The sequence below is a fragment of the Rhinoderma darwinii genome, chromosome 1 (genome assembly GCF_050947455.1).
Source record: "Rhinoderma darwinii isolate aRhiDar2 chromosome 1, aRhiDar2.hap1, whole genome shotgun sequence".
NCBI classification, from domain to species: Eukaryota; Metazoa; Chordata; class Amphibia; order Anura; family Rhinodermatidae; genus Rhinoderma; species Rhinoderma darwinii.
The window spans coordinates 217,292,412-217,318,229 of NC_134687.1; the positions used below are offsets into that span (position 1 = coordinate 217,292,412).

General features: G+C 42.0%; 1 protein-coding gene across 2 annotated transcripts in view; it reads left to right on the forward strand.

The window, feature by feature from the left end:
- The window catches only part of CENPC (centromere protein C), a 525,969-nt gene that overhangs the window by 39,746 nt on the left and 460,405 nt on the right, over positions 1–25,818 (forward strand). For both annotated transcript variants that reach the window (XM_075861598.1, XM_075861608.1), the window contains exons 5-6: positions 11,450–11,540; positions 21,807–21,937. In XM_075861598.1, the coding sequence (XP_075717713.1) occupies positions 11,450–11,540; positions 21,807–21,937 (222 nt within the window). The remainder of the gene's footprint in view (positions 1–11,449; positions 11,541–21,806; positions 21,938–25,818) is intronic.

The window sequence follows — 25,818 nt, forward strand, 5'->3', positions numbered from 1 at the left end:
AGGTCTATTCACGCTCTACTACAGATTTTTCTACTGACTGGTAAATGAGCAACAAAGAGGTAGGGAAAAATGGGGGAGGGGGAATCCTACAGCTCACCAGTACAATAGAATCAGTGCTGGATGCGCACGGATTCTCGTGGCGGCACACGTAGTAATAGAAGCAGAAAGGAAAAGATCTGGAACCAGCGCTTTGTAATAAAAAGAAGTCATCTAACTTGATTTCATTTGCTAAAAATTTTTTTGTTCCAGCTGCACGTGGGGTTGGTTACAAAACAGCCTATGCGTTTCTTTTTTTTTTTGATAAATAATTTATTTTAAAGATTTTTCACAACATTTGCAAAGGGGGTACAGGAAGGAAAAAAAATACACAGGGAGGGGGGTAGACACAAATTTGTCATACCATGATACACTTGTCTAAGAGTACACAGGCACATAAAACAACCAGTATTATGCGTTCACAAAGAATATGCCTAACATAACACTTGATAAACTGTTACGTCGCTGAAATCCAACATACTAAGATCATAAGTTACCTGCATGGAAACTATTAGTAATTACTACCAGGAGTAATCCAGGTGCCTACCATTCATGGCACAAGTGGTTAAGAAGGGGCAGGCACAAAATGGAATGGGTAAAACAGAAAAAGAAAAGACGAAAAATAAAATTCACCAGACAGACGGGCCAATGTTAATGTTGGTGTCCGGGGCCGAACTCAAATCCTCCCTGCACCACCTCCAGATCCTCATCAGTCTCCTATGCCTAAGAATTAAGCGCTTCAAACTCTGGAGTGTTACGAAAATCTTGCCACTTCTGCCAAGTCCGAAAGTGAGAGACGGAGCGCTGGTGGACTATAGCTGTCGACTCTTCCATATCGTGTATGTGTGACATTTCCCTAATCCATTCCGACACCGTGGGAATAACATTACTTTTCCAATGTCTGGGAATCACAGTCCTGGCTGCAACCAGTATGTAGCCCAACAGCCCTTAGTGGCCCCCGGTATTATGGATAGAAGTAATACTTTTGGGCAATCCTCTAAGGTTATGTCAAGGATGGTCTTGATCAAAGATAGTATCGAGCCCCAAAATGGGCGAAGGAGCATGCACCCCCACCATACATGGGTCATCGTTCCCCTCGCTAGTCCACAACACCGATCCGATGTAGAAGGGTATATCCTATGCAGGACCGCCGGCACCTTATACCACCGAGACAAGATTTTAAAATTAGTTTCTTGCGCCTTGCATGAGATTGAAAATCTATGGCACAAAGTGAATGCCTTAGACCAGTCTTCGGGTGGGATAGATGCCTCCAGTTCTTTTTCCCAACTTAGTGCATATGAGGGTTTTGGTTCCCTCTTCTCTAGTAAGAGAGCATAAACCAGCGCTATCGGTCTCGACGTTGCGGAGGGCGAGGAGATCAGACACTCTAAAGGGGTCAATTCCCTAAGCAAATGTAGGGGTTGTTTATATTTGTTAAAATAGTGTTGTAACTGGAGATAGTCCCACTTCGACCGTGAGGACCTGGCTTCGACTGGGACCAAGTCTTCATACTGTTTTAACTGACCCGATACCATGCCATTTTTAAATGGGACACCTTTGTCCGTATCGCGGCCCAATGTACCCAGAAAGGAGGGCTGCAATCCCGGGGCAAAATCTTTATTTCCCACTACTGGCGTCAACGGCCCACTCCTAGAGAATAGACCAATCCGGGAGAGGTACCTGTAAAGGGTCCTCAACAACTCCCCTACCACCATAGGTAAGGACTTGGATGCCGTCCTACTCCCTGATGGCCTAGGCGCCCAAGGGAGGGAGATCAATGGTAACTTCGCCTGATCTGCTTCTAGCTGTATCCATCTCTTTTCAGATTGGGTATGAGCGATGTCAAATAACCTCGCCAAGGTTGCAGCCATGTAATATAGGAAGTAATCCGGTAAGGCCAATCCCCCGCTATTTTTCCGCTGTACCAAAATACGGCGTGCCACCCTTGGCCCTCTCGATGCCCAGACAAATTTTTTGAAGCAAACATTTAACTCTCGGAATAGCGTCCTAGGGGGAGTACAGGGTAACGTTTGGTATAAGTACAGTAAGCGGGGTAGCACATTCATCTTCAGGACATTGATTCTCCCTAGCCAGGACAAACACTTTCCCTCCCAGTTGTTAAGATCTCTTCTTATGGTTTGTAAGAGGGGAATATAGTTCATGGCATAAATTTGCGTGAGGTCCGAGGGTATTATTATACCCAGATATTTAATCGCCCTAGGTTGCCAGGTAAAGCCAAAAGAGGACTGCAAAGCTTGCAAAGTGCTGTTCTCGATAGATACGTTCAACGCTGTGCTCTTAGTAAGGTTGATCTTAACAGGTTCCCGACCGCTGGCTGTATTTATACGGCCAGCGGTCAGGGTCTCTGAAGTCCGCCGTATAGACTAATTACGGCGGCACTTCAGAAACTGTGCACGAGCGATCGCGTGCACACAGCTCTATGCCCTGGCTGTTGCTAACAGCCATGGGCACTGGGCAGAATGTCAGGGGCCAATCTTTTGGCCCCTGAACATGTGATCGCTGTGTCAACCAATCACAGCGATCACATGCATTTCTGCGTATAATACAGTTTGCCCACGCTGTTACCAACAGCTCTGGGCACTGGGCAGAGTATCAGGGACCAATCTGATGGTCCCTGAACATGTGGTCGCTGTGAAAACACAGCGACCACATTTGTTTTATTTTGACTTTTCTGGCAGCAAATCTCCTGCCTCTTTTCTTCTCCTCAAACATTGTTTCAGTGTGAGGAGAAGAAGAGACTCGAGAGAATTGCTGCCAGAAGAATACAAGATTACAGTTACAAAAAAATACAGTTACACTCATAAAACATTCTCCGTATAGATAGATTTCTATCTATCTATACAATCTATCCATCTATCTTTTTTTCTTTCTATCTACCTTTCTTTCTTTTATTCTATTAGAATAGGCAGGTAGGGAGTATATAATTATATATATATCCACATATATATAGCAATAGCGGTTTATTTTTTTAATAGCGGTAGTGTAGATATATATACCAGTTAGTTTGTGTGTTTTATAAAAAAAAAATAATAATTTGTTTAGCTGGTGTTAGTGACGTTATGGCGAGGAAGTTGTTTAGCGCCGAGGAGGCATACGCCATGCTGTGGTCTGAGTCGGGGACCGCATCAGAGATGGAACCTGTTTTGGGCAGTGACGATGACAGCGTCACTTCAGGTTCATCTTCAGGGGACGTTGTCCCTGATGCAGTTGAAACTGCAGAACATGAAAGCGCAGGGCCAAGTAGCGCTGTAGCACGGGACAGCCTTGTCCCTCCAGTCCAGGCTCTTGTATGGGCACCTGCCCCATCTTTTGGGCCTAGAATCCACGGATTTACTGCCACTCCTGGCATAACCGTGGACAATACAAATTTTGTCCAAATGGATTACTTCCATTCATTTATAACGGACGATATCCTAAATCTGATTGTCAACGAAACGAATTTATATGCCACTCAATATATAAGGCAGAAACCGTCATCCACCCAGGCCAGAGATTGGACACCCACCAATTTGCAGGAATGAAAAAATTTTTTGGGGCTCACCCTAAATATGGGTATTGTCAAAAAGCCCTCCATTAGGTCTTACTGGTCAACAAGACCCGCCCAAGCCACCCCAGTATATTCTTCAGTAATGCCCAGGTCTCGTTATGAGACAATAGTGAGGTTCCTCAACTTCAACGACAATGCACAGGCCCCCCCAAGTACCGGTGCAAACCGGGATCGGTTGTTCAAAATTAGACCACTGATAAATTCCCTGAATAATTTATTTCTGCAACTCTACACCCCTGAGCAGAATGTAAGCGTGGACGAATCCCTCCTCAACTTTCATGGAAGACTTAGCTTTCGCCAATATCTACCTTCCAAAAGGGCAAGATATGGTGTTAAGCTTTACAAATTGTGTGAAAGTGGGTCAGGATATACCACCGCCTTCAGGATTTATGAAGGGCGGGACCGCTCAATAAATGTTCCTGGATGCCCCCCCTGATCTTTCCACCAGCAGTAAGATCGTGTGGGAGATAATGCAGCCTCCTCTTCACAAGGGGTACCACCTGTACTGCGACAATTTTTATTCCAGTGTGCCCCTGTTTAGGCATTTGCATGCTGCAAGGACGGGGGCATGTGGTACCATGCGCAAAAATCGAATTGGTTTTCCACAGCAATTAGTGGGGAAGCGCATGGTAAAGGGGGACTCCTGTGCTTATGCATCTGAGGAATTGCTGGCGGTCAAGTTCAGGGATCGCAAAGACGTGTATGTGCTAAGCATGATTCATACCGCAGGAACAGTGGCAGTGAGGGAAAGGGGGCCATCATCGGACAAGCACAAACCAGTGAGCGTGTCCGAATATAACAAGTACATGGGGGGGGTGGATTTAAGCGACCAGGTTTTACAGCCCTATTTAGTGAAGCGAAAAACAAAAACCTGGTACAAAAAAGTGGCCATTTATTTGTTACAGGTGGCCATCCACAATTCATTTGTGCTCTACAAAAAAGAGGCAGAGACACATACCTGGATTTCCAGAAGAAAATTATTGAAGGCCTCATATTTGATGTTCAGGACACCCGAGAATGCCCACAGTCTGAGGATGTCACGCGACTGACTGAAAGACACTTCATCAGTCGGATTCCCCCAACACCAACCAGAAGCAACCCCCAGAAAAAGTGCCGCGTCTGCAGAAAAGACGGACACCGCAAAGATTCCCGATATTTCTGTCCATCATGTCCCTCGCAACCAGGCCTGTGCATTGAGCCATGTTTTAAAAAATACCACCCTGTTGTGCATTATTAGATTTTAGTTAATTAGTTGAAAATATATTTGCCCTATATCACATTTTTATTTTTCCCCTGATTTTACTCCAAGGGTGAGGGAGGGAATGGGTGGGGGGTGGATGTCATGTTTGCATGTCATCTGCTGGAGAGCTCCATTTGCATAAATCTGCAATTTCTTATTTTAGAAAACGCCAAAAAATAAATTCCCATTATACCCCTAGATGAATATTTTGGGATCTCTGTTTCAAGAGCAGATATTTTGGAAGTGTTCTAAAAACTCTGAGTTTTGTAAAACCAGCTTTGAAAAAAAGCGTTTTGTGAAATAAGCTTCTTCTATCGTCCGCCCTCCTACATCTCTATGTGATAATAAGGCACACATATTTGGTATCCCCATGCACAGGAGAAGTGGCAGAATGTGAAAGGAGATTAATTTTGTCCGTGGTCTATACTGTGTGTGAAAAATGCTGGCATAAACTGACGCATTTGCTACAAAATTGCTAATTTTATTTTGATCCATCTTATTCAAGAAACTTTCAGAAGAAAACTGGACTGTCTAAAAATATGATAAACCCCTTGAAGAAAACCTTGTGGGGTCTACTTGTGTGAATGAAGTAATTAATGGGGTGATTCTAATCTTTTAGCAGCATTATGCCCCCCAGAAACCCGTATGCTTCTATAAAATCAAGTGCAGAATTCTTGAACCGAAAAGGCCAAAAAGCCTCCTTTTATGCCAAGCCCTGGCACATGCCCGCACAGTGAATAAGGCACACATATTTGGTATCCCCATGCAAGGGAGAAGTGGAAGAATGTGAAAGGAGATTAATTTTGTCCGTGGTCCATACTGTGTGGAAAAAATGCTAGCATAAACTGACGCAATTGATAAATTCTTGCATTTTTTTCCAATTTTGCCCACTTTAGAGAAAAAAATAAAAATTATATATACTGACAAATGCCACTAAAACAAAGCCCTATCTGTCCTTTAAAAAGAGTGTAAAATTCAAAGATGAACTTTATTCACCTGCAGAGTTAATCATTTAAAGAAGCGCATAGCAAAATTGTGAAATTTGCTCTGGTCATTTAGCTGTAAAATAGCCTAGTCCTTAACCGGTTAAAATTACTATGTCGGCTGTATTCACCAATAGTGGACATCAGTACCGGCAGGGAGATACGAGGTTGCATAATATACAATAGCACATCGTCTGCAAAAGCAGAGCATTTAACGTGATGTGCCCCGACCTGTACACCGCTGATATCAGGGTTGCGTCTTATCGCCTGTAGAAGATGTTCCATAGTTAAAGCGTAGAGAAGGGGGGGATAAGGGGCAGCCTTGTCTGGTACCGTTGTTTATTTTAAAGGTGGATGATAGCTGACCGTTTATCCGAACCCTAGCTTGTGGGCCTGTATAAAGCGCTTTTATACTTTGCAGCATGAATGGGCCTAATCCAATCTGCTCCAGAGTCTTCCACATAAATCCCCAGTCCACCCGGTCAAAGGCCTTCTCAGCATCAAGTGAGAGCAACAAGCAGGGGAGAGAAGTCCGCTTTGCATATTCTATAAGAGAAAAGGATTTCAGAGTATTGTCTCGGGCCTCTCTGGTGGGAACAAAACCAATCTGATCCGGGTGGACTAGGGATCCAAGCAGACCTCCTAATCTATTAGCCAAAAGTTTTGCGTATATTTTTGCATCTGTGTTTATCAATGAGATGGGGCGATAGCTAGTGCACAATTGTGGATCCTTGCCTTCTTTGGGAATAACGGTGATATGTGCTAGCAAAAATTCAGAAGGCGTCGGTGCCCCTCCGTTCAGCGCCTGTAAGGCACTTAACAATATTGGAGAAATCCCGTCAGATAGAGACTTGTAGAAGGCTGCTGTAAACCCATCTGGGCCAGGGCTCTTACCCGCTGGCAGCTGTTTAATCACATTCGTTAACTCCTCTAAGGTGAAGGGGGACTCTAACTGCTCAACATCTGCGGTGGCTAACGCGGGAAGAGCTGTGTCTAAGACATACTGTGTCCGTGAACAAGGCTCTCCACGCGGGCTCGAATTTTCCGTAGGGTTGGGGAGATTATACAATGTTCTATAATATTGCAAGAAAGCCTCCGCTATTTTGTCCGAGGTATGCACTGCTTTTCCCAGCGCCATTTTTATTCGAAGGGATATAGGAAGCTGACATCCGGTTCTTAAGCGCGAAGGCCAATGTTCTGCCGGGTTTATTTCCCCATTCGTACATGGAGCGGGAGAATATTTGACGCAAACGGGCATACTTTTTATTGAGTATATGCTGAATTTCCTGTCTTTTTAGGAGCAGCTATTGTAGTGAGTCTACCTGCAGTGTACGCTTATGTTGGGTTTCCTTCACATGCAGTTCAGCAAGCAGGGAGCTGAGCTTAGCACTCGCCGTTTTTTTTAAATTGGGCCCCATGCTTTATAAGGATCCCTCTGAACATGCATTTGAGTGCTTCCCACTTAATCGGCGGGGAGGTGGTATCATCTGCATGGTCCTGTTCAAAGTGCGCCACAGCTCTCTCAAGATCAAGCTTACATAAGGAGTCTTGCAGGAGGGATTCATTGAGCCTCCACGTGAAAGAGCCCCTCGGTTTGGGGAGTAAGGTGATCGCACAAAAGACAGGCGCATGGTCCGACCACAAAATATTCCCAATACCCGACGAGGTAATTTGAGAAAGCAAACTATGATTTGAGAAAATGTAGTCAATCCTACTATAGGAGTTATGTACATGGGAGAAGAAGGTGTAGTCCCTATCCGACGGGTGTGCCAACCTCCATACATCGCAGAGCTGCATATCATGGAAGAGTTTCTTTATCCTATTCAGTTTGTTATGTGCAATGCTAGATCTCCCAGTGGAGGTATCCCAAGATGGGTTAAGGGGAATATTAAAATCACCACATAAGAGCAAGCTCACTGTCTTGAACACTTGCAGTACCTCTAGCGTCTTAATTAAAAAATGCAACCTGGTTTATATTCGGGGCATATAAACTCGCAATTGTGTACGTTTGCTCCCCGATCTCACATGTAATAAAGAAGAAACGTGCGTTGGGGTCCGTTTGGACCTGTAGGACTTTGTGGGGGAGTGACCCCTTTAGTTTTGCCCTCGGGATTGGTACTATGGTACATGGATGTATAATATCTGTTCTTTAGGTCAGGGAAGTGGTCTGTGTGGAAGTGGGTTTCTTGTAGGCAGACAATATGTGCTTTCTGTTTGTGCATTGCATAAAGGACTTGGGACCTCTTCTGGGGAACATTAAAGCCCTGCACATTGAACCAGGCCACAGTTATATCAGTCATCTTGCCAAGAGGCAATCAACCTATGCCACGTCTGTCACGTCTAAAAAATATATAAAAATAAGTAAAGTAGGAGGACAAGAAAGAAAAAGGAAAAGAGAAGAAAAGAAAAGCAACAAAATCAGGCGACAGTAGATACTGTCAGCAGAGTAATCTAACAGTGAAGCGCACTCGCGCTAATTCTTTACTAGTAGACTAGTTTAACCCTATGGGGGGGTCACGGAAGACTAGACCAGAGAGCAATCGCCCCCTCCGAGGGACCAGGTCTTATCCCATAAATCAAACAGTAACGTATTAAACAGGAGAATGCAAATGACATATCGAGGAGAAAGAAAAGCAGTAGTATAGATATGCAATCACATCAACAACAGCAACATATTCACCAACTGGATGTAGATAGAGAAGCTTAGATGAAAAGTCAGCGATCCTGGGGTCGTCTTGGTGGTGTGAGGGGTTTGCGACGCAGGCGTTGTGGCCTCGGAGAGGATGGCCGTTCAGGAGCAATCCTCGGGTCCCAAGAGGCGGCAGATGACGGCGAGCCCGACGGCTCTCGGAGGAAACCCTCCCAAGCTGGGAGGGTCATCCGCGGCAGTTCCAGCTCTTGTAAAAAAGTAGGAAGCTCCTCCGGTGCAGCAAGGCTTGCCATCGTGTACCCCATTTCACATGGAGAGCGAAAGGAAATCCCCATCTATAAGGAATGCTCCGAGATTGGAGGACCGATAGTAGTGGTTTCAAGAGTGCCCTTTGTCGCAGAGTTCGCCGCGAAAGATCTGGAAACAGTGAGATCATTGCTCCATGGAAGTCAATGGTCGGAAGGGCCCTTGCTTGTTGCATGATCTCCTCTTTGACTGCGAAGTAATGGATACGGCAAATTACGTCCCGTGGTCTGCTTGGATCAATATTACGGGCTCTGAGCGCTCGATGTGCTCGGTCAATTTCCATGTGGGACTCCACGGGTTTCTTCATGAGGCCATTGAAAATTCCTCTAAGAGTGGGAAGGAGGTCAGCCGTGCGTGTAGCTTCTGGGAGGCCTCGAACTCGGATGTTATTCCTTCTATTTCTATTCTCCAGGTCGTCTTGTTGTGACGCCAGAAAACGTTGTTGTGCAGCTTGAGTCTCGGTAACCATTTCCAAATCCTGCACGGATTTTGAGATGTGACTTTTAAACGCCTCCAATTCTTCAACCCGTGCATGCATCGCCGTGACCTCACCTTTTACTCTTTGAAGATCTTGACGCCAAGCTGCTTTAAGGTCTGCAGCTAAGAGAGACATGTCATTCTTTGTAGGCAGGAGGGCAAGTAGTGCTTGTAATTCCGGATGTCCCCTCAGGGTAATCGCTGCCTCATCAGGAGGGGGCAACCCCGGCATGGTTCTCACTCCCGTGTCCTACTTAGGTGGCCAGAAGTGACGAGGATCGCGGCCCGATTCACGGACAGGTAAGGGGGCTGCGTCCGCACAAAAAGAGCCCCGCTCCCTGCTACCTTCTGGCAGATAGCTCGACTCTATCTGTTGTATATAGAGCGATTTCTTCGCCTGGGGGCTCAGGCCCCTGTCGGCACCTCCTGGATGCACCGGAGAGTGTAGCGGGCTAGCAGGAGAGGGCGACACATGGCACAGAGGCGAGTGCAGGGGAAGATGCCACATGCTCCGGCGGCTGGGGAGCTGCAACTGCCGCCGCCAAACCCTGTTGTCCCGTGAGCTGGGGGTGACGCTGACCCTGCTCTAAGTCTCCTGTAGCAGAGAGCTGTGTTTCGGGGCCAGTGGCTTAAGCCGACTCACCCCCTGCAGAGTCCACCGAGGTTGTCTCTGAGTCCGGTTCCATTTCCGGACGAGGCGCCTCTGCCTCGTGGTCCGCGCAAGATGGCGCCTGCAGGCCTACGAACCCGGCGCCGCCTTCGTCCGGGTCTGCCAGCTCTTGGAGCGGCTGGAAAAAGTTGCGGATGGGCACGTCAGATGTGCCCGGTGTCTGCGGGCATTTGAGGGAGCTACGGGTCTTGGCTTTCCCCATGTTAGCGGTGTAATCTCCCGGTGTTCACGGACCTGGTCAGGAGCTCTCTCTAGGTTCGTCCGCTCGCCAGTGCGCCTAGCCACGCCCCCCGCCTATGCGTTTCTAACGTATTCCACATCCTTGCTCATGACCTGTTGAGTAAGGACGTGGAATACGTTTGAAACGCGTAGGCTCATTGTTTTGCAACCAACCCTATGTGCAGCTGGAATATTTTTTTTAAAGAAATGAAATAAAGTTGTAAGACTTATTCTTTTTATTACAAGAGGCTATTTCCAGATGATAAACCATAATTACTTTCATAACCGCTAGCAGAGATCTTAAAAAAAATCTGTTGAATTGCTATAGAAAGTACATTGGGAAATTGCATTCTCCTCTTCCCAGCCCAGAACACAGCATGATATCGCGATTGAAGTTGAGATCAAGCTGGGCTGGGAAGAGGAGAACTGTATGACGCTGATTGGACGGTGATATACAGAAAACATCCAATCCGCGTCATACAGTTCTTCCCTTCACAGCGCAGCGTGATCTCTGCTTCAATCGCGACCTCATGGGGTGTTGCTGGGCTGGATATATGAGAACTGTATAACGCTGATTGGACAGCGTTGTACAGAAGACCTTACACTGCCCAGAAAGAAAAGTTACCTCCCATTTGTCACGTATAGCCAAATTAGAATATTTAGAAAAATGCACATAACTTTTTAAATAATAAACGTTTTGAAACACAATTTACACTAGTTATCAGCATCATAGCACCTATTAGATTAGTTAGGAGATAGGGAATTATTAAACTACTGACAGATCCTTATTTGAAGAGTAACCGTTTACTTTTTTTTCGACATCAATAGTAAAAGGCTGATAAGAAACTTTATAATAGAACTTATTACAGAAAAAGGTCTCCACTTATCAGCCTCCTCCTGCACTGATCATTCACTCTTTTTTCACTGGTAAAATCAGTCTTTAATGAGACCGTGATGAAGATGGATTATCAGCTCACTGAGAGATCAGATTACAGCTGCTGCCTATAGAAGTCTATGGAGAGGGAGGAAGGAACAGCTGCAGAGAGAGAGGGGCATAGAGAATTTGCTGCTTCTAGTAAGTATTCTTCTGTCTCACCTCAGTGCTGGATAACACTACTCATTACTTCTGTATAATGTCTTTGTGTGTGTTTGTTAGAGGAGCAAAATCTCCTCTTCTCACGGTGTATGGGAGACATAGTGGCCAGAAACTAGTGTTACTCATGTACACACAATACTGCAGATTATGAAAAGTCACATACGCTTTAATTAAAATATGATTTCTTGATTTATCTTTTTCAAGAAAAAACTAATCCAATTGAAGCTTCCAGTGGTTGGCAGAAGAAATCTGAGAATGTGACGGCATCACTGGCCAAGAGCGCCGCAGATGAACGGTTTGTATTCTGTTGGAAACTGGTGATTCACATAATAATCAGGTGGTTTTTTTTTTAGCAGCAAATTATTTAAAAATAAAGTAAACCTTTAAAAGGACTGGAAATAGACCCCTAAAATGAGCGTTCCTTATATACACACCTCAACATTGAAATTGCAATACCAAGAAGGAAAAGTTTTGGAGTTGTGTTAATCACAGGATTGATAGACCTGTTTGCTATGCAAATTATTAAAAAAAAAGGAAACAAAATATTTCAAACATCTTGATTTATTCAGTATATAGTATGAGAGCCACGCGCAGAAATACACACACTTACACGCCGTGGCATGCTATCAATGAGGTTATGAATGGTTGTCTGAGGAAGGTTATGCCACGCTGAATGCACTTGGGCACACATCATCAAGATTGGCTGCTGGAAGCTCCCTTTGCATTTGCTGACCAATGACTTCCCAGATGTGCTCGATTGCAGACCAATCCAGGGATGCTGCAGTGGTAGCACGTTTAGGCCGTGCAGGTTGCTCACAGTAGAACAAGCAAAATCCGGCCTGGCGTTGTCTTGTCGAAAAACAGCTTCTTGTACACTTTGGAGAAATGGCCGTACCACAGTTTCCACGACCAAATCATTGTAACGCCGATTTCTTAGTGTACCGGAAATGAAAATTAGAGGGGTCTGGTTACCGTACATCATGCGACGCCATGAACCCAGGAGTAGGACTCGTGTGTCGTTCCCTTGTGAAGGCTTCTTTTTGTTGTTTCCCACCATGTCTCCTGACCATTCTCCGGCTAGTCGACTGCGCTATTGATTCCGTCTAAAAAAACGGAAACCTGCCGGAACAGTGACAAACGGAAACCATTAGCAATGGTGATACAAACGGAAGCTAAGGTTTCCGTTTGACTTTCTGTTTAGGGGTTCCATGACGGAGACCTCCGACGGAACCCCTGAACGGAAAGCAAACGCTGATGTGAACCGGCCCTAACCGAAAGAACTACGTTCATGCAAACTTTTCTGCAATAAAGTTATATGTAATCAATTTCAAATTTGCTACTAAAATAAAAAAATGCACTTTAAATGCTGAAAGGGTGGTCATGCTGGACACCCTATACAACTTACAGAACTACTAAAATCATTTTTTTATTTTTTTTACAAAGTACACACCATGGCTTCTATGAAAATACAACGCGATAATTTACACTCGTAACTACCTTCATGCAACTTTGCATTAGTTATTTAATTTAAAAATTGCATGCAAATTCATTCTCACCCTAGTAGGTCCCTACCACATAAAACTACTCTTAAAAAAATAAAAATAAAATAAGCTAAAGGTAAACAGAGTTCATACATACCTCCCATGCCTGTTTCCATAAGTCCGTCAAATAGCTTGTATATCTTTTTGTTTCTTTATTGTACATCCACATATTGTAATATAAACACATAATAGTAATATAAACACACCCTGTAAACACCAAAACCGCAGGTATCTGCCAAGTACTTTCCTGCCAAGGAAATATCTCATACATCCTGGCAGGGAAAGACTTCACTAGCCAAGGCCTTATATAATTTGTCCTTGCTACAAAAGGCTCTAGATCAAAATAGGAAAGGTTCATTCTTTTATGTATAGGCTGAACTACCCGCCTCTAATAGACGAGATACAAACAAAATTAGTGAGGTGGCACACACTGCCATTTTCCGTAATGGTAAAGTCCCATTTAACCCCTTAATGACCAGCCTATTTTAAACCTTAATGACAAAGCTATTTTTTACGTTTTTCAATCGTCACATTCCAAGAGCTATAACTCTTTTATTTTTGCGTCGACATAGCTGTATAAGGTCTTGTTTTTTGCGGGACAAGTTGTATTTTTTAATAGCACCATTTTGAGGTACATATTATTTATTGATTAACTTTTTTTTGGGGGGGATAGAAAAAAATCGGAAATTTCACCACTCTTTTTTGCGTCCTAAATCTACGCTGTTTACCGTGTGGTATAAATAACACAAGTTTATTCAGCGGGTTGTTACGATTGCAACGATACCAAATTTGTATCGTTTTTGTATGTTTTACTACTTTTACACATTTTTTTATTTTTTTTACAAAGTACACACCATGGCTTCTATGAAAATACAACGCGATAATTTACACTCGTAACTACCTTCATGCAACTTTGCATTAGTTATTTAATTTAAAAATTGCATGCAAATTCATTCTCACCCTAGTAGGTCCCTACCACATAAAACTACTCTTAAAAAAATAAAAATAAAATAAGCTAAAGGTAAACAGAGTTCATACATACCTCCCATGCCTGTTTCCATAAGTCCGTCAAATAGCTTGTATATCTTTTTGTTTCTTTATTGTACATCCACATATTGTAATATAAACACATAATAGTAATATAAACACACCCTGTAAACACCAAAACCGCAGGTATCTGCCAAGTACTTTCCTGCCAAGGAAATATCTCATACATCCTGGCAGGGAAAGACTTCACTAGCCAGGGCCTTATATAATTTGTCCTTGCTACAAAAGGCTCTAGATCAAAATAGGAAAGGTTCATTCTTTTATGTATAGGCTGAACTACCCGCCTCTAATAGACGAGATACAAACAAAATTAGTGAGGTGGCACACACTGCCATTTTCCGTAATGGTAAAGTCCCATTTAACCCCTTAATGACCAGCCTATTTTAAACCTTAATGACAAAGCTATTTTTTACGTTTTTCAATCGTCACATTCCAAGAGCTATAACTCTTTTATTTTTGCGTCGACATAGCTGTATAAGGTCTTGTTTTTTGCGGGACAAGTTGTATTTTTTAATAGCACCATTTTGAGGTACATATTATTTATTGATTAACTTTTTTTTGGGGGGGATAGAAAAAAATCGGAAATTTCACCACTCTTTTTTGCGTCCTAAATCTACGCTGTTTACCGTGTGGTATAAATAACACAAGTTTATTCAGCGGGTTGTTACGATTGCAACGATACCAAATTTGTATAGTTTTTGTATGTTTTACTACTTTTACACAGTAAAAACGCTTTTTTTTTCATAATTATTTGTTTTTGCGTCTCCATATTTGAAGAGCTGTAACGTTTTTATTTTTTCGCCGATTCAGTTGTATGAGGGCTTTTTTTTTTGTGGGAAGACTTGTAGTTTTTATTGGTACTATTTTGGAGTAGATGCGACCTTTTTGATCACTTTTTAATCAAATTTTTTTAAAGTCAGGATTCACAGAAAACAGCAATTTTTCAGTCGTTTTTTATTTCATTTTTTACGGCGTTCACCGTGCGGGTTAAGTAATGGCTTTATAGTCGGGGTCGTTACGGACGCGGTGATACAAAATATGTGTCACTTTTTAACTTTATTTTGGTTTTTTAATTGTAAAGCAGTTTGTAAGGGGAAAAAGTGGGTTTTTCATTTTTTTTTTCACTTTTTTTTTAATTAACTTTATTAAACTTTTTTTTCACTTTTTTATTAGTCCCACTAGGGGACTTCACTATGCGATCCTCCGATCGCTATTATAATACACTGCAATACTTTTGTATTCCAGTGTATTATGCCTGTCCGTTTAAAACGGACAGGCATCTGCTAGGTCATGCCTCCGGCATGATCTAGCAGGCATTCGCTCCAGGCAGACCTGGGGGCCTTTATTAGGCCCCCGGCTGCCATTGGAGACACAGACACTCGGCGATCTTATCGCCGGGTGTCAGTGGGAGAAAGAGGGAGCTCCCTCCCTCTCTCCAAAACCACTCAGATGTGGTGCTCGCTATTGAGCACCGCATCTGAGGGATTAAACGGGTGAGATCGATACGAATATCGATCTCACCCGGCAGAGCAGGGACGCTAGCAGCCCTCAGCTGCCTCTGGCAGCTGAGAGCAGGGAGATTTGACCGCTCCTTGCTCTGTTTACTTATTCCGATGCCGCTACGTAAAAAGTCTATGGCATCACAATAAGCCCCCTTTAGTGACCGACGTAAAAAGACTATGGGCCGGTCACCAACAGGTTAAAAATAATTATCAGATCCAAATTTCTGTATTCAATGTAAACTATACCCATGCTTCTTAAATTCAACGTTCCTGAATGTTATATGGGGAGGGAATGCTTTAGAATAGTGCTGCTAAAATTTATTTTCCGAAGGAAGTCGGGGGGATATATTTCTAAAATATTAATGGTTACAACCTAGCATGTCTTAGTAGACGTATACTTGACTGGGCAATTGCATCCTCCTACTATTTTAAATTTGCATTGGAATGAGTTTGGCATATCCCTGGGACCTGACAGCTATCCTACTCACGGAATTGTCAGATCTTCCCCTCACATTATAAGGTCTACCCTTATTTGGGACACTGTGGAAACCTGGAAATTCTTACGCCAACACTTAGGCCTGTTCTTTCATATATCCAAACATTTGCCGCTTTGCAATCAGGTTCATTCCTGTTCAGGATAATGCCTTATTTAACCAGTGGAAAACCAAAAGGGTTCAGGTGGTGCAAATAGTTTTTATTGGTACCATTTTAGGGTATATGCGACTTTTTAATCCCTTTTTTATTCCAGTTTTTTGGGAAGTGAAGTGACCAAGCGATTCTGGTATTGTTTTTTTATTTTATAGTTCAGCTTGTTACGGACGCAGCGATACCAATTATGTATAGTTTTTAATTTTTTCCCCATAATAAAGGACTGGATAAGGGAAAACTTTATTTTTAATTGTATTACTTGAAACTTTTATTTATTTTATTTGTTTGTTTTTTTTTGTTTTTTTTAGTCCCACTAGGGAACTTGAAGGTCCAACTGTCCGATCGCTGCTATAATACACTGCAATACATTACAGTGTTATATACCTTTCATTGTTACCCTGACAGGCAGCCTTTTAGGTCCTGCCTCTAGCAGGACCTAATCGGCTTCCGTTGGTGGCATTTAAGGGATTAACCGGCGGGGACCACCGCGAACGGTCCTTGGGGAATGAGCTGTGATAACTCCTGTATGCCAGCAGTTGTCACAGCTCAACGTACTATTACTGAACTGAGTGCGACCGATATGCTCAGCAAGACTAAGGCTGGGCAAATATGACCTAAATCAAAATCACGATTAACCCCTTAAGGACGCAGCCACTTTTGGACCATATGACACAGCCTCATTTTTTAAATCTGACGCCACTTTATGTGGTAATAACTCTAGAATGCTTTTACCTATCCAAACGATTCTGAGATCGTTTTCTCGTGACATTGTACTTTGTTAGTGAAAAAATTTGGTCGATAAATTCAATATTTTTTGTGAAAAACACCAAAATTTAGAGAAAATTTGCAAAAATTAGCATTTTTCTAATTTCAAGTGTATCTGCTTGTAAGACAGATAGTTAAACCACACAAAATAGTGACTAGTTCACATTTCTCATATGTCTACTTTATGTTTGCATCATTTTTTGAACATCCTTTTATTTTTCTAGGACGTTACAAGGCTTATAAGTTTAGCAGCAATTTCTCATATTTTCAAGAAAATTTCAAAAGGCTATTTTTTTAGGGAACAGTTCAGATCTGAAGTAGCTTTGAGGGCCTTATATATTAGGAACCCCCACAAATCACCCCATTTTAAAAACTGCACCCACTAAAGTATTCAAAACAGCATTTAGAAAGTTTCTTAACCCTTTACGCGTGTCACAGGAATTAAAGCAAAGTGGAAGGGAAATTTGCAAATGTCATTTTTCCTGTAATACTGAAGGCTTTTACAAGAGAAACACAACCGAATATTTATTGCCCTGATTCTGCAGTTTTTAGAAATATCCCACATGTGACCCTAGTGTGATACGGGCCTGAAACAAAAGCCCCAGAAGCAAAGGAGCACCTAGTGGATTTTTCGGCCTTCCTTTTCTTAAATTATATTTTAGGCACCATGTCAGGTTAGAAGAGGTAATGTGGTGCAAAAACAAAGGAAACCCCCCCAAAAGTGACCCCATTTGGGAAACTACACCCCTAGAGGAATTCATCTAGGGGTGTAGTGATCATTTTGACCACACAGGTATTTCATAGATTTCATTAGAATTGGGCAGTGAAAATCAAAAATTACATTATTGTTCAATAAGATGTAGCTTTACCTCAGAATTTTTAATTTTTTCAACAAATAAATGAGGAAAAGCACCCCAACATTTGTAAAGCAACTTCTGCAGAGTACGGAAATACCTCATATGTGGTAATAAACCACTGTACGCCATTTAGCTTTTGGAGTACAGATTTTGCTGGATTAATTTCTCAGCACCATGTCGCATTTGTAAAGCTCCTAAGGTACCAGTACAGTGGTAACCCCCCAAAAGTGACTCCATTTGGCAAACTACACCCATTGAGGAATTCATCTAGGGGGATAGTGAGCATTTTGACCCCACAGGTGTCTCATAGATTTTATTACAAATGGGCAGTGAAAATGAAAAATTACATTATTTTCCAATAGCACGTAGCATTAGTTAAAAAATGTTCATTTTCTCAACAAATAAAAGAGAAAAAGCACCATAACATTTGTAAAGCATTCTCTCCAGAGTAGGGAAATACCCCACATGTGGTAATAAGCTGCTATTTGGACACACAGCAAGGCTCTAAAGGGAAGGAGCGCCATTTAGTATTTGGAGTGGAGATTTTACAAGATTCGTTTTTGACACCATGTTGCATTGAGCTATAGTATCAGTACAGTGGAACCCCCGAAAAATTACCCATTTTGGAAACTAGATCCCTCAAAGAATTTATCTAGGGTGTAGTGCGCATTTTGACCACACAAGTGTTTTGCAAAAATGAGTAAACAATAGATGTTGCAGATTGAAAATTGCCGTTTTCCACAGATATGCCATTTCAGTGCCCAATGTGTTGTGCCCAGCTTGTACCACCGTAGACACACATCCCATAAATTGTTAAGTGGGTTCTCCAGAATACAGTATTACCCCATATGTGGCCATAAATTGCGGTTTGGGCACACTGCCAGGCTCAGTTGGACCACCATTTGGCTTTTGAAGCACAGATTTTGCTTGGTGTTTTACTGGTATTTCAGCTTATAATGTGGGGGCAAATGTAAGCTGGGCGGAGTACATCAGGGTATATGTAAGCTGGGCGGAGTACATCAGGGTATATGTAAGCTGTGAGGAGTACATCAGGGTATATGTGTTATGTGAGGAGTACATCAGGGTATATGTAAGCTGTGCGGAGTACATCAGGGTATATGTAAACTTGGCGGAGTGCATCAGGGTATATGTAAACTGGGCGGAGTGCAACAGGTCATAATAGGATGATGTAATAATGGGGAGAATGAATAATCCATGGATTGGTGTGGTACGCTTTTAACCAATCCTTTATACACAGGCCGGGTTTATTGGGTATTGTACAAAATATCTGCGCTCCAGTGTTGCCTAATCTTTGACTTCTTCACTAGCCCTATAAGCCGCACAAGGCCCTAAAGTTTCCTCATCTCCGCTGCATCTACAGGGTCCACCTGTGGGGTCCAGCAAATGACAATGTGGGGTATTTAGTGAAATTCTATTGGACCTAAAAAATGAGTCTGGGCCGTCATTTAGCATCATTGCGTTTTGAGAGTCATAACGTGTTATTTTTCCGTTGACAGAGCTGTGTGAGGGCTTGTTTTTTGTGGAACAAGCTGTAATTTTTATTGGTTCCATTTTGGGGTACATGTGATTTTTGTTTTCTCACTATTTATTCCATTTTTTGGGAGATGAGGAAACCCAAAAACAGGCATTCTACAAGTTTTTTTTTTTTTTGTTTTTTTTTTTTTTACAGTGTTCACCGTGCAGTACAAACAACATGTTAACTTTATTGTGCGGGGCGATACGATTACAGCGACACCAAGTTTATATAGTTTTTTTACGTTTCACTACGTTCCCACAATAAAAATACTCTTTTCTAAAAAAAAATCATGTTTTAGTGTCGCCATTTTCTGACAGCCATAACTTTTTTATTTTTTTGTTGATATCGCTGCGAGACGGCTTGTTTTATGCGTGACGAACTGTAGTTTCTATTGGTACCATATTGCATTAATTGCAACTTTTTTATAACTTTTTTTTTTTTACATTTTTTTTGAGACAAGATGACCAAACAATAAAATGCTGTCATTGTTTTTTATAAAAAAAAAATTATGGTTTTCACCGTGCGGTAAAAATAATGTGACATTTTTATAGATCAGGCCGTTTCGAACGCGGCGATACCTATTAAGTATAGTTTTTTTTTCATGTTTTCATTTTTTTCTAATAATAAAGGAGTCGATCAGGGAAACAGGGCAAGTGTTGTTTTTATTAGTTAAAACTTTTATCTATTTATTTTTCTTTAACGTTTTTTTTTTTTACCTTATTCACTTTTTTTTTTACACTTACCTTGGGACTTGAAGATCTGGTCTTCTGATCCCCGGTACAATACCCTGCACTACTTATGTAGTGCAGTGTATTGTAACGGTCATTCATCATCTGACAGTTAGCGTATTAGGTCCTGCCTCGGGCAGGACCTAATAGGCTTCCGTACCTGGGAAACCAGGAAGCCTAGCAACGGCTTCCTGGTTGCCATAGCAACCATCGCCACCCGCGATCCATCGTGGGGGGGTACAGAGGGAGCTCCCTCCCTCTGTCAACCACTTCAATGCGACGGACACCATTGACAGCCGCATTGAAGGGGTTAAATGGCTGCGATCGGCGGTAACAGCCATTGCAGCGGGATGTCAGCTGTGTATGACAGCTGACAGCCGCTGAAGATAAAGCCTGCACGGCTCCTGTGCTCGTTTTATCTACAGGGCGTGGCTGTACGCCCTATTGCGGGAACGCACTATGTATCTGGACGTACAGTCACGCCCAAAAGCGGGAAGGGGTCAATTAAACATGTAACCTCGATTATGATCATGCCACGCCCCCTGTTTGCATTCTACGCCATTGAATTAATATTTATCTCCTGAGCCTGTTGTATACTACGGTATATCATATACCCCCTGACACTGCCCCCCACACAGAATAGTGCTTCCCTCACACTATAATGCCCCTATAACCGCCCTCTACACAGTATAATTCTCCCATAGCTGCCTATACATAGTATAATGCCCCAATAACTGACTTCCACGCAGTATAATGCCCATATATCTGCCCTCACACAGTAGAATGCCCCATCACTGTACCCCACACAGTATAAAGTCCGCCATAGCTGCCCCATGCTGTATAATGCTCCCAGAACTGCCACCGATAGTGATTGTTAAAAAATAATAATATACATACTTGTTCCAATGACGAGTGGAGGAGATGCCTTTTCTCTGTTTAGTCGGTCCATAGAGGCGTGATGACTTCACTGCCACACGTCCAGCGATACATCGTAAATGGTAGAGAAGGTACCTTATGGTACCCCGCTCCACCATTGGTTTCAACTGTATCTGCGTCCTCTAGAGGCAGATACAGTTCAAACCTGGAGAAAAGAATTGATGAAACCGATATTAGCAAGATGACTTTTAATAACGAGCCCTTATAACGAACCGAGCCCTAAGCTAGACTTAATAGTACTGAGCTGAGCGTTAAGGGGTTAAAGGGTAATTCAACTTTCAAAAAACTTTTGTCATGTCATAGTGACATGTCAGAAGTTTTGATCGGTGGGGGTACAAACGCGGAGTCCTCCACCGATCGATAAAACTAAGCGGCAGAAGCGCTTGGGTGAGCAAGTGGTGTACGTGCTCAATAGAAAGCTTAGTTTTAGCGATCGGTAGAGCACTTAATGCTCTGACACCCACCGATCCAAACTTCTGACTTGTCACTATGACATGTCAAAAGTTTTTATTTTTAAAGTTTAGTTACCCTTTAAATCTAAGTACTGAGATTATCCTGGAGCGTAGTATCAAGTGCTCCCAGAGAAATGGGACTATTTTTAGCTTTGCCTAGTCGCACCAATGAGGATGGAGGAATTTGGCGGCATCGGCACTGAAGAGTAGATCATGGCGGACGCTCTGCAGTGCGCACGCCATGTTCTCTGTTGTACTCATTTTAGATGCGTTGGAGCAACAAACAAAATTAGTTACAAAGTTGGACATAGCCCTTAAGGAAATTATCCCAGAACTGGCTCTTTGGAAATTTTATTGCAGAACAGCTTCATATGGTGTTTATAAGAGCATTTTTCTAGTATATATTGTTTGTTTTTTTTTAAACACAAATACTATAGAGTTTTGAAAAAACACAATTTACAAATATCTGTGTATGGGGCTTGTCATTATAGTTTGTGTGTGCGTGTTTTTTAACACGTCTTCTTACTATACAATTCTCTTTCTCCCAGACCGGAAAATGAGTTTGTGATAGAGGATGAAAGCAGCTGTAATTTGGAGTCTTGGATTTCTCCCGTTAAAAAGAAAACGGTTTCTCCATTATCTACTAGAGCGAAGAAAGATACACCAACACCAACTCCTAGTAAGACAATTTAAACAATAGCTCTGTTGTTTATTAGGAATATAATTTTGATATTTGCTAAATAACATTACAATACCACTAATAGGGTTGTTCCATTACAATTTTTATTTATTTTTATACGTTTGTTTAGCCTTAAAATGTGGTGGACTTGAGCAGTCCATAAGGGTTTTGTGTCGGGGTTCCATTCATGGGTTTTATCAGACTTTTCCGTCAGGGGAATCCATGAACGTAAATCATAGACTTGCATTTTCATTACCCTTGATTTCAATGGTAATGCTTCCGTTGCAAATTGTTTCCGTTTGTCTCCGTTCCGTAAGGTTTCTGTTTTTTGTTTTTTTTGTGGAATGTATGGCGTAGTTGACTTTGCTTTTGATTCCGCTGAAAAAAAAGCTGAAACCTTATGGAATGAAGACAAACTGAAACCATTTGCAACGGAAGCATTACCATTGAAATCAATGGTATTGCAAATGGAAAGCTATGGTTTCCGTTTGGTTTCCATTCATGGATTCCCATGGCGGAAAGTTCTGACAGGACCCATAAACGGAACCCCGACGCAGATGTGAACGCTATGTGGATAGCCGTTGATTTGAATGGCTACCTATTTACGGCAATTTTATACAGTGAATTGATCGAGAGAGGCGCTGTCATGATGGTTGTCAGCACATTAAAACGGTTTGCTCTCTCCATTTTGAAACCTTTATATGTTAGCAGTAAGTTTCAAAAACTGACTGACACTCTAGGGAAGTCACAAACCGCTTTTTATTTGTATAAGGAAAAGTTACACAACTTTTCAATATATTTTCTGTATTAATTCCTCACGGTTTAACCCCTTAAGGACACAGCCTGTTTTGGCCTTCAGGACACAGCCAATTTTTTCAAATCTGACATGTTTCACTTTATGTGGTAATAACTTCGGAATGCTTTTATCTATCCAAGCGATTCTGAGATTGTTTTTTTGTGACACATTGGACTATGTTACTGGCAAAATTTGCTCGATACATTCAGTATTTAATTGTGAAAAACACCAAAATTTAGCGAAAAATTTGCATTTTTCGAAATTTATATGTATCTGCTTGTAAGACAGATAGTAATACCACACAAAATTGTTGCTAATTAACATCACCCATATGTCTACTTTGGATTGGCATTGTTTTTATAACATCCTTTTATTTTTCTATGACATAACAAGGCTTAGAACTTTAGCAGCAATTTCTCACATTTTCAAGAAAATTTCAAAAGGCTATTTTTACAGAGACCAGTTCAGCTGTGAAGTGGATTTTAGGGCCTTATAAATTAGAAACCCTCGAAAAGTCACCCCATTTTAAAAACTTCACCCCTCAAAGTATTCAAAACAGCATTTAGAAAGTGTCTTAACCCTTTAGATGTTTCACAGGAATTAAGGCAAGTAGAAATTAATTTTTCATCTATTTTTTTTGTAACACAAAGTTTTACCAGAGAAACGCAACTCAATATGTATTGCCCAGATTCTGCAGTTTTTAGAAATACCCCACATGTGGCCCTAGTTGCACTTATTGACTGAAGAACAGGCCTCAGAAACAAAGGAACACCTAGAGGATTTTGGGGCCTCCTTTTTATTAGAAAATATTTTAGGCACCATGTCGGGTCTGAAGGGCTCTTGCGGCGCCAAAACAGTGGAAATCCCCCAAAAGTGACCCCATTTTGGAAACTATACCCCTTGAGGAAATTATCTAGGGGTATAGTGAGTATTTTGACTCCGCAGGTTTTCTGCAGAAATTATTGGAAGTAGGCCGTGAAAATGAAAATCTACATTCTTTCAAAGAAAATGTAGGTTTAGCTAATTTTTTCTAATTTTCACAAGGACTAAAAGGAGAAAATGCACCACTACTTTTGTAAAGCAATTTCTCCCGAGTAAAACAATACTCCGCATGTGGTCATAAAAGGCTGTTTGGACACACGGCAGGGCTTAGAAGGGAAAGAGCGCCATTTGGCTTTTGGAGCTCAAATTTAGCAGGAATGGTTTGTGGAGACCACGTTGCATTTGCAAAGCCCCTAAGGGACTAAAACCGTGAATTCACCAAAAAAGTGACTCCATTTAGGAAACTACACCCCTTGAAGAATCCATCTAGGGGTGTAGTGATCATTTTGAACCCACAGGGGTTTCATAGATTTTATTAGAATTGGGCAGTGAAGATAAAAAAAAATCCTTTTTTTCCAATAAGACGTAGCTTTAGCTCAAAATTTTTCATTTTCTCAACAAATAAAGGAACCCCAACATTTGTAAAGCAACTTCTCTGGAGTTCGGCAATACCCCATTTGTGGTCATAAACTGCTGTTTGGGCACACGGCAAGGATCAGAAGAGAAGGAGCACCATTTGGCTTTTGGAGCACAGATTTTGCTGGATTGGTTTCTTGACACCATGTCACTTTTGCAAAGCTCCTAAGGTACCAATACAGTGGAAACTCCCCAAAAGTGACTCGATTCACGAAACTATACCCCTTGAGGAATTCATCTAGGGGTGTAGTGAGCATTTTGACCCCACAGATGTTTCATAGACTTTATTAGAATTGGGCAGTGAAAATAAAAAAATCCTTTTTCTTCAATAAGACGTAGTTTTAGCTGAAAATGTTTCATTTTCTCAACAAATAAATGAAAAAAACACCCCAACACTTGTAAAGCAACTTCTCCTGTGCACGGCAATACCACATATGTGGTCATAAACTGCTGTTTGGGCACAGAGTAGGGCTCAGAAGGGAAAGAGCGCCATTTGGCTTTTGGAGTACAGATTTTGCTGGATTGGTTTCTGGGCGCTATGTCGCATTTGCAAAGTCCCTGTGGGACCAAAACAGTGAATGCTCCCCACAAGTGACCCCATTTTGGAAACTACACCCCTCAAGGTATTCACCTAGGGGTGTAGTGTGCATATTAACCCCACAGGTGATTGGCAGAAATTGGTGTGCACTCGATGTTGCAGAGTGAAAATGGGATTTTTTCCATAGATATGCCAATATGTGGCGCCCAGCTTGTGCCACTGGAGACACACACCCCAAAAATTGTTAAAAGGGTTCTACCGGGTATGGCGATGCCATATATGTGGAAGTAAACTGCTGTTTGGGCACACTGTATGGTTCAGAAGGGAAGTAGCGCCATTTGACTTGTGGAGCGTGGATTTTGCTTGTAGTAGTTTTGTTTGGAGTCTTACTGGTGTTTCTGTTTATAATGTGGGGGTACATGTAAGCCGGGCAGAGTATATAAGGGGCATAGTCAGGTGGTATAATAATGGGGTAAAAAAAAACAATAAAATGATCCATAGATGTGTGTTACGCTGTGACACAATCCTTTCTGCACAGGCCGGTGTCGCACTAATATAAATGGTCTTTACTTATTCCCCTTTTGGTCCACACTCGGGATCTTTGCAGTCTGAGGAATTTTGCTCGGAAGTGTTGTCCTGGTATAACACGAGCACCCTTTCAGCAGATATGTTTGGGCCCTACCGTTCCTGGTTCCCTAATTTTAGGGGCCTTGATAATTCGCCACTTGAAACAGAAGAAACGTTCCCCTCGGGCCGGCACAACCGCATATTTTTTTTTCCTGGCTTATTGGAGCCTTAACTAATTTTATTTTTTCAGTAGTTTTTATTGGTACCATTTTGGGGTACATGTGACTTTTTGATCACTTGTTATCCTTTTTTTTTTGGGAGGCAATGTGACCAAAAAACAGCAATTCTGGCATATTTTTTTAATTCTTTTTATACAGCATTCACCATGCGTTATAAATTACATGTTACCTTTATTCTGGATTTTTTTCTGTCGCCAAGTTGTGAGAGCCCTAACGGTTTTAATTTTTTCGTCGACGGTTCTGCATGAGGGCTTGTTTTTAGCGAGACGAGTTATAGTTTTTA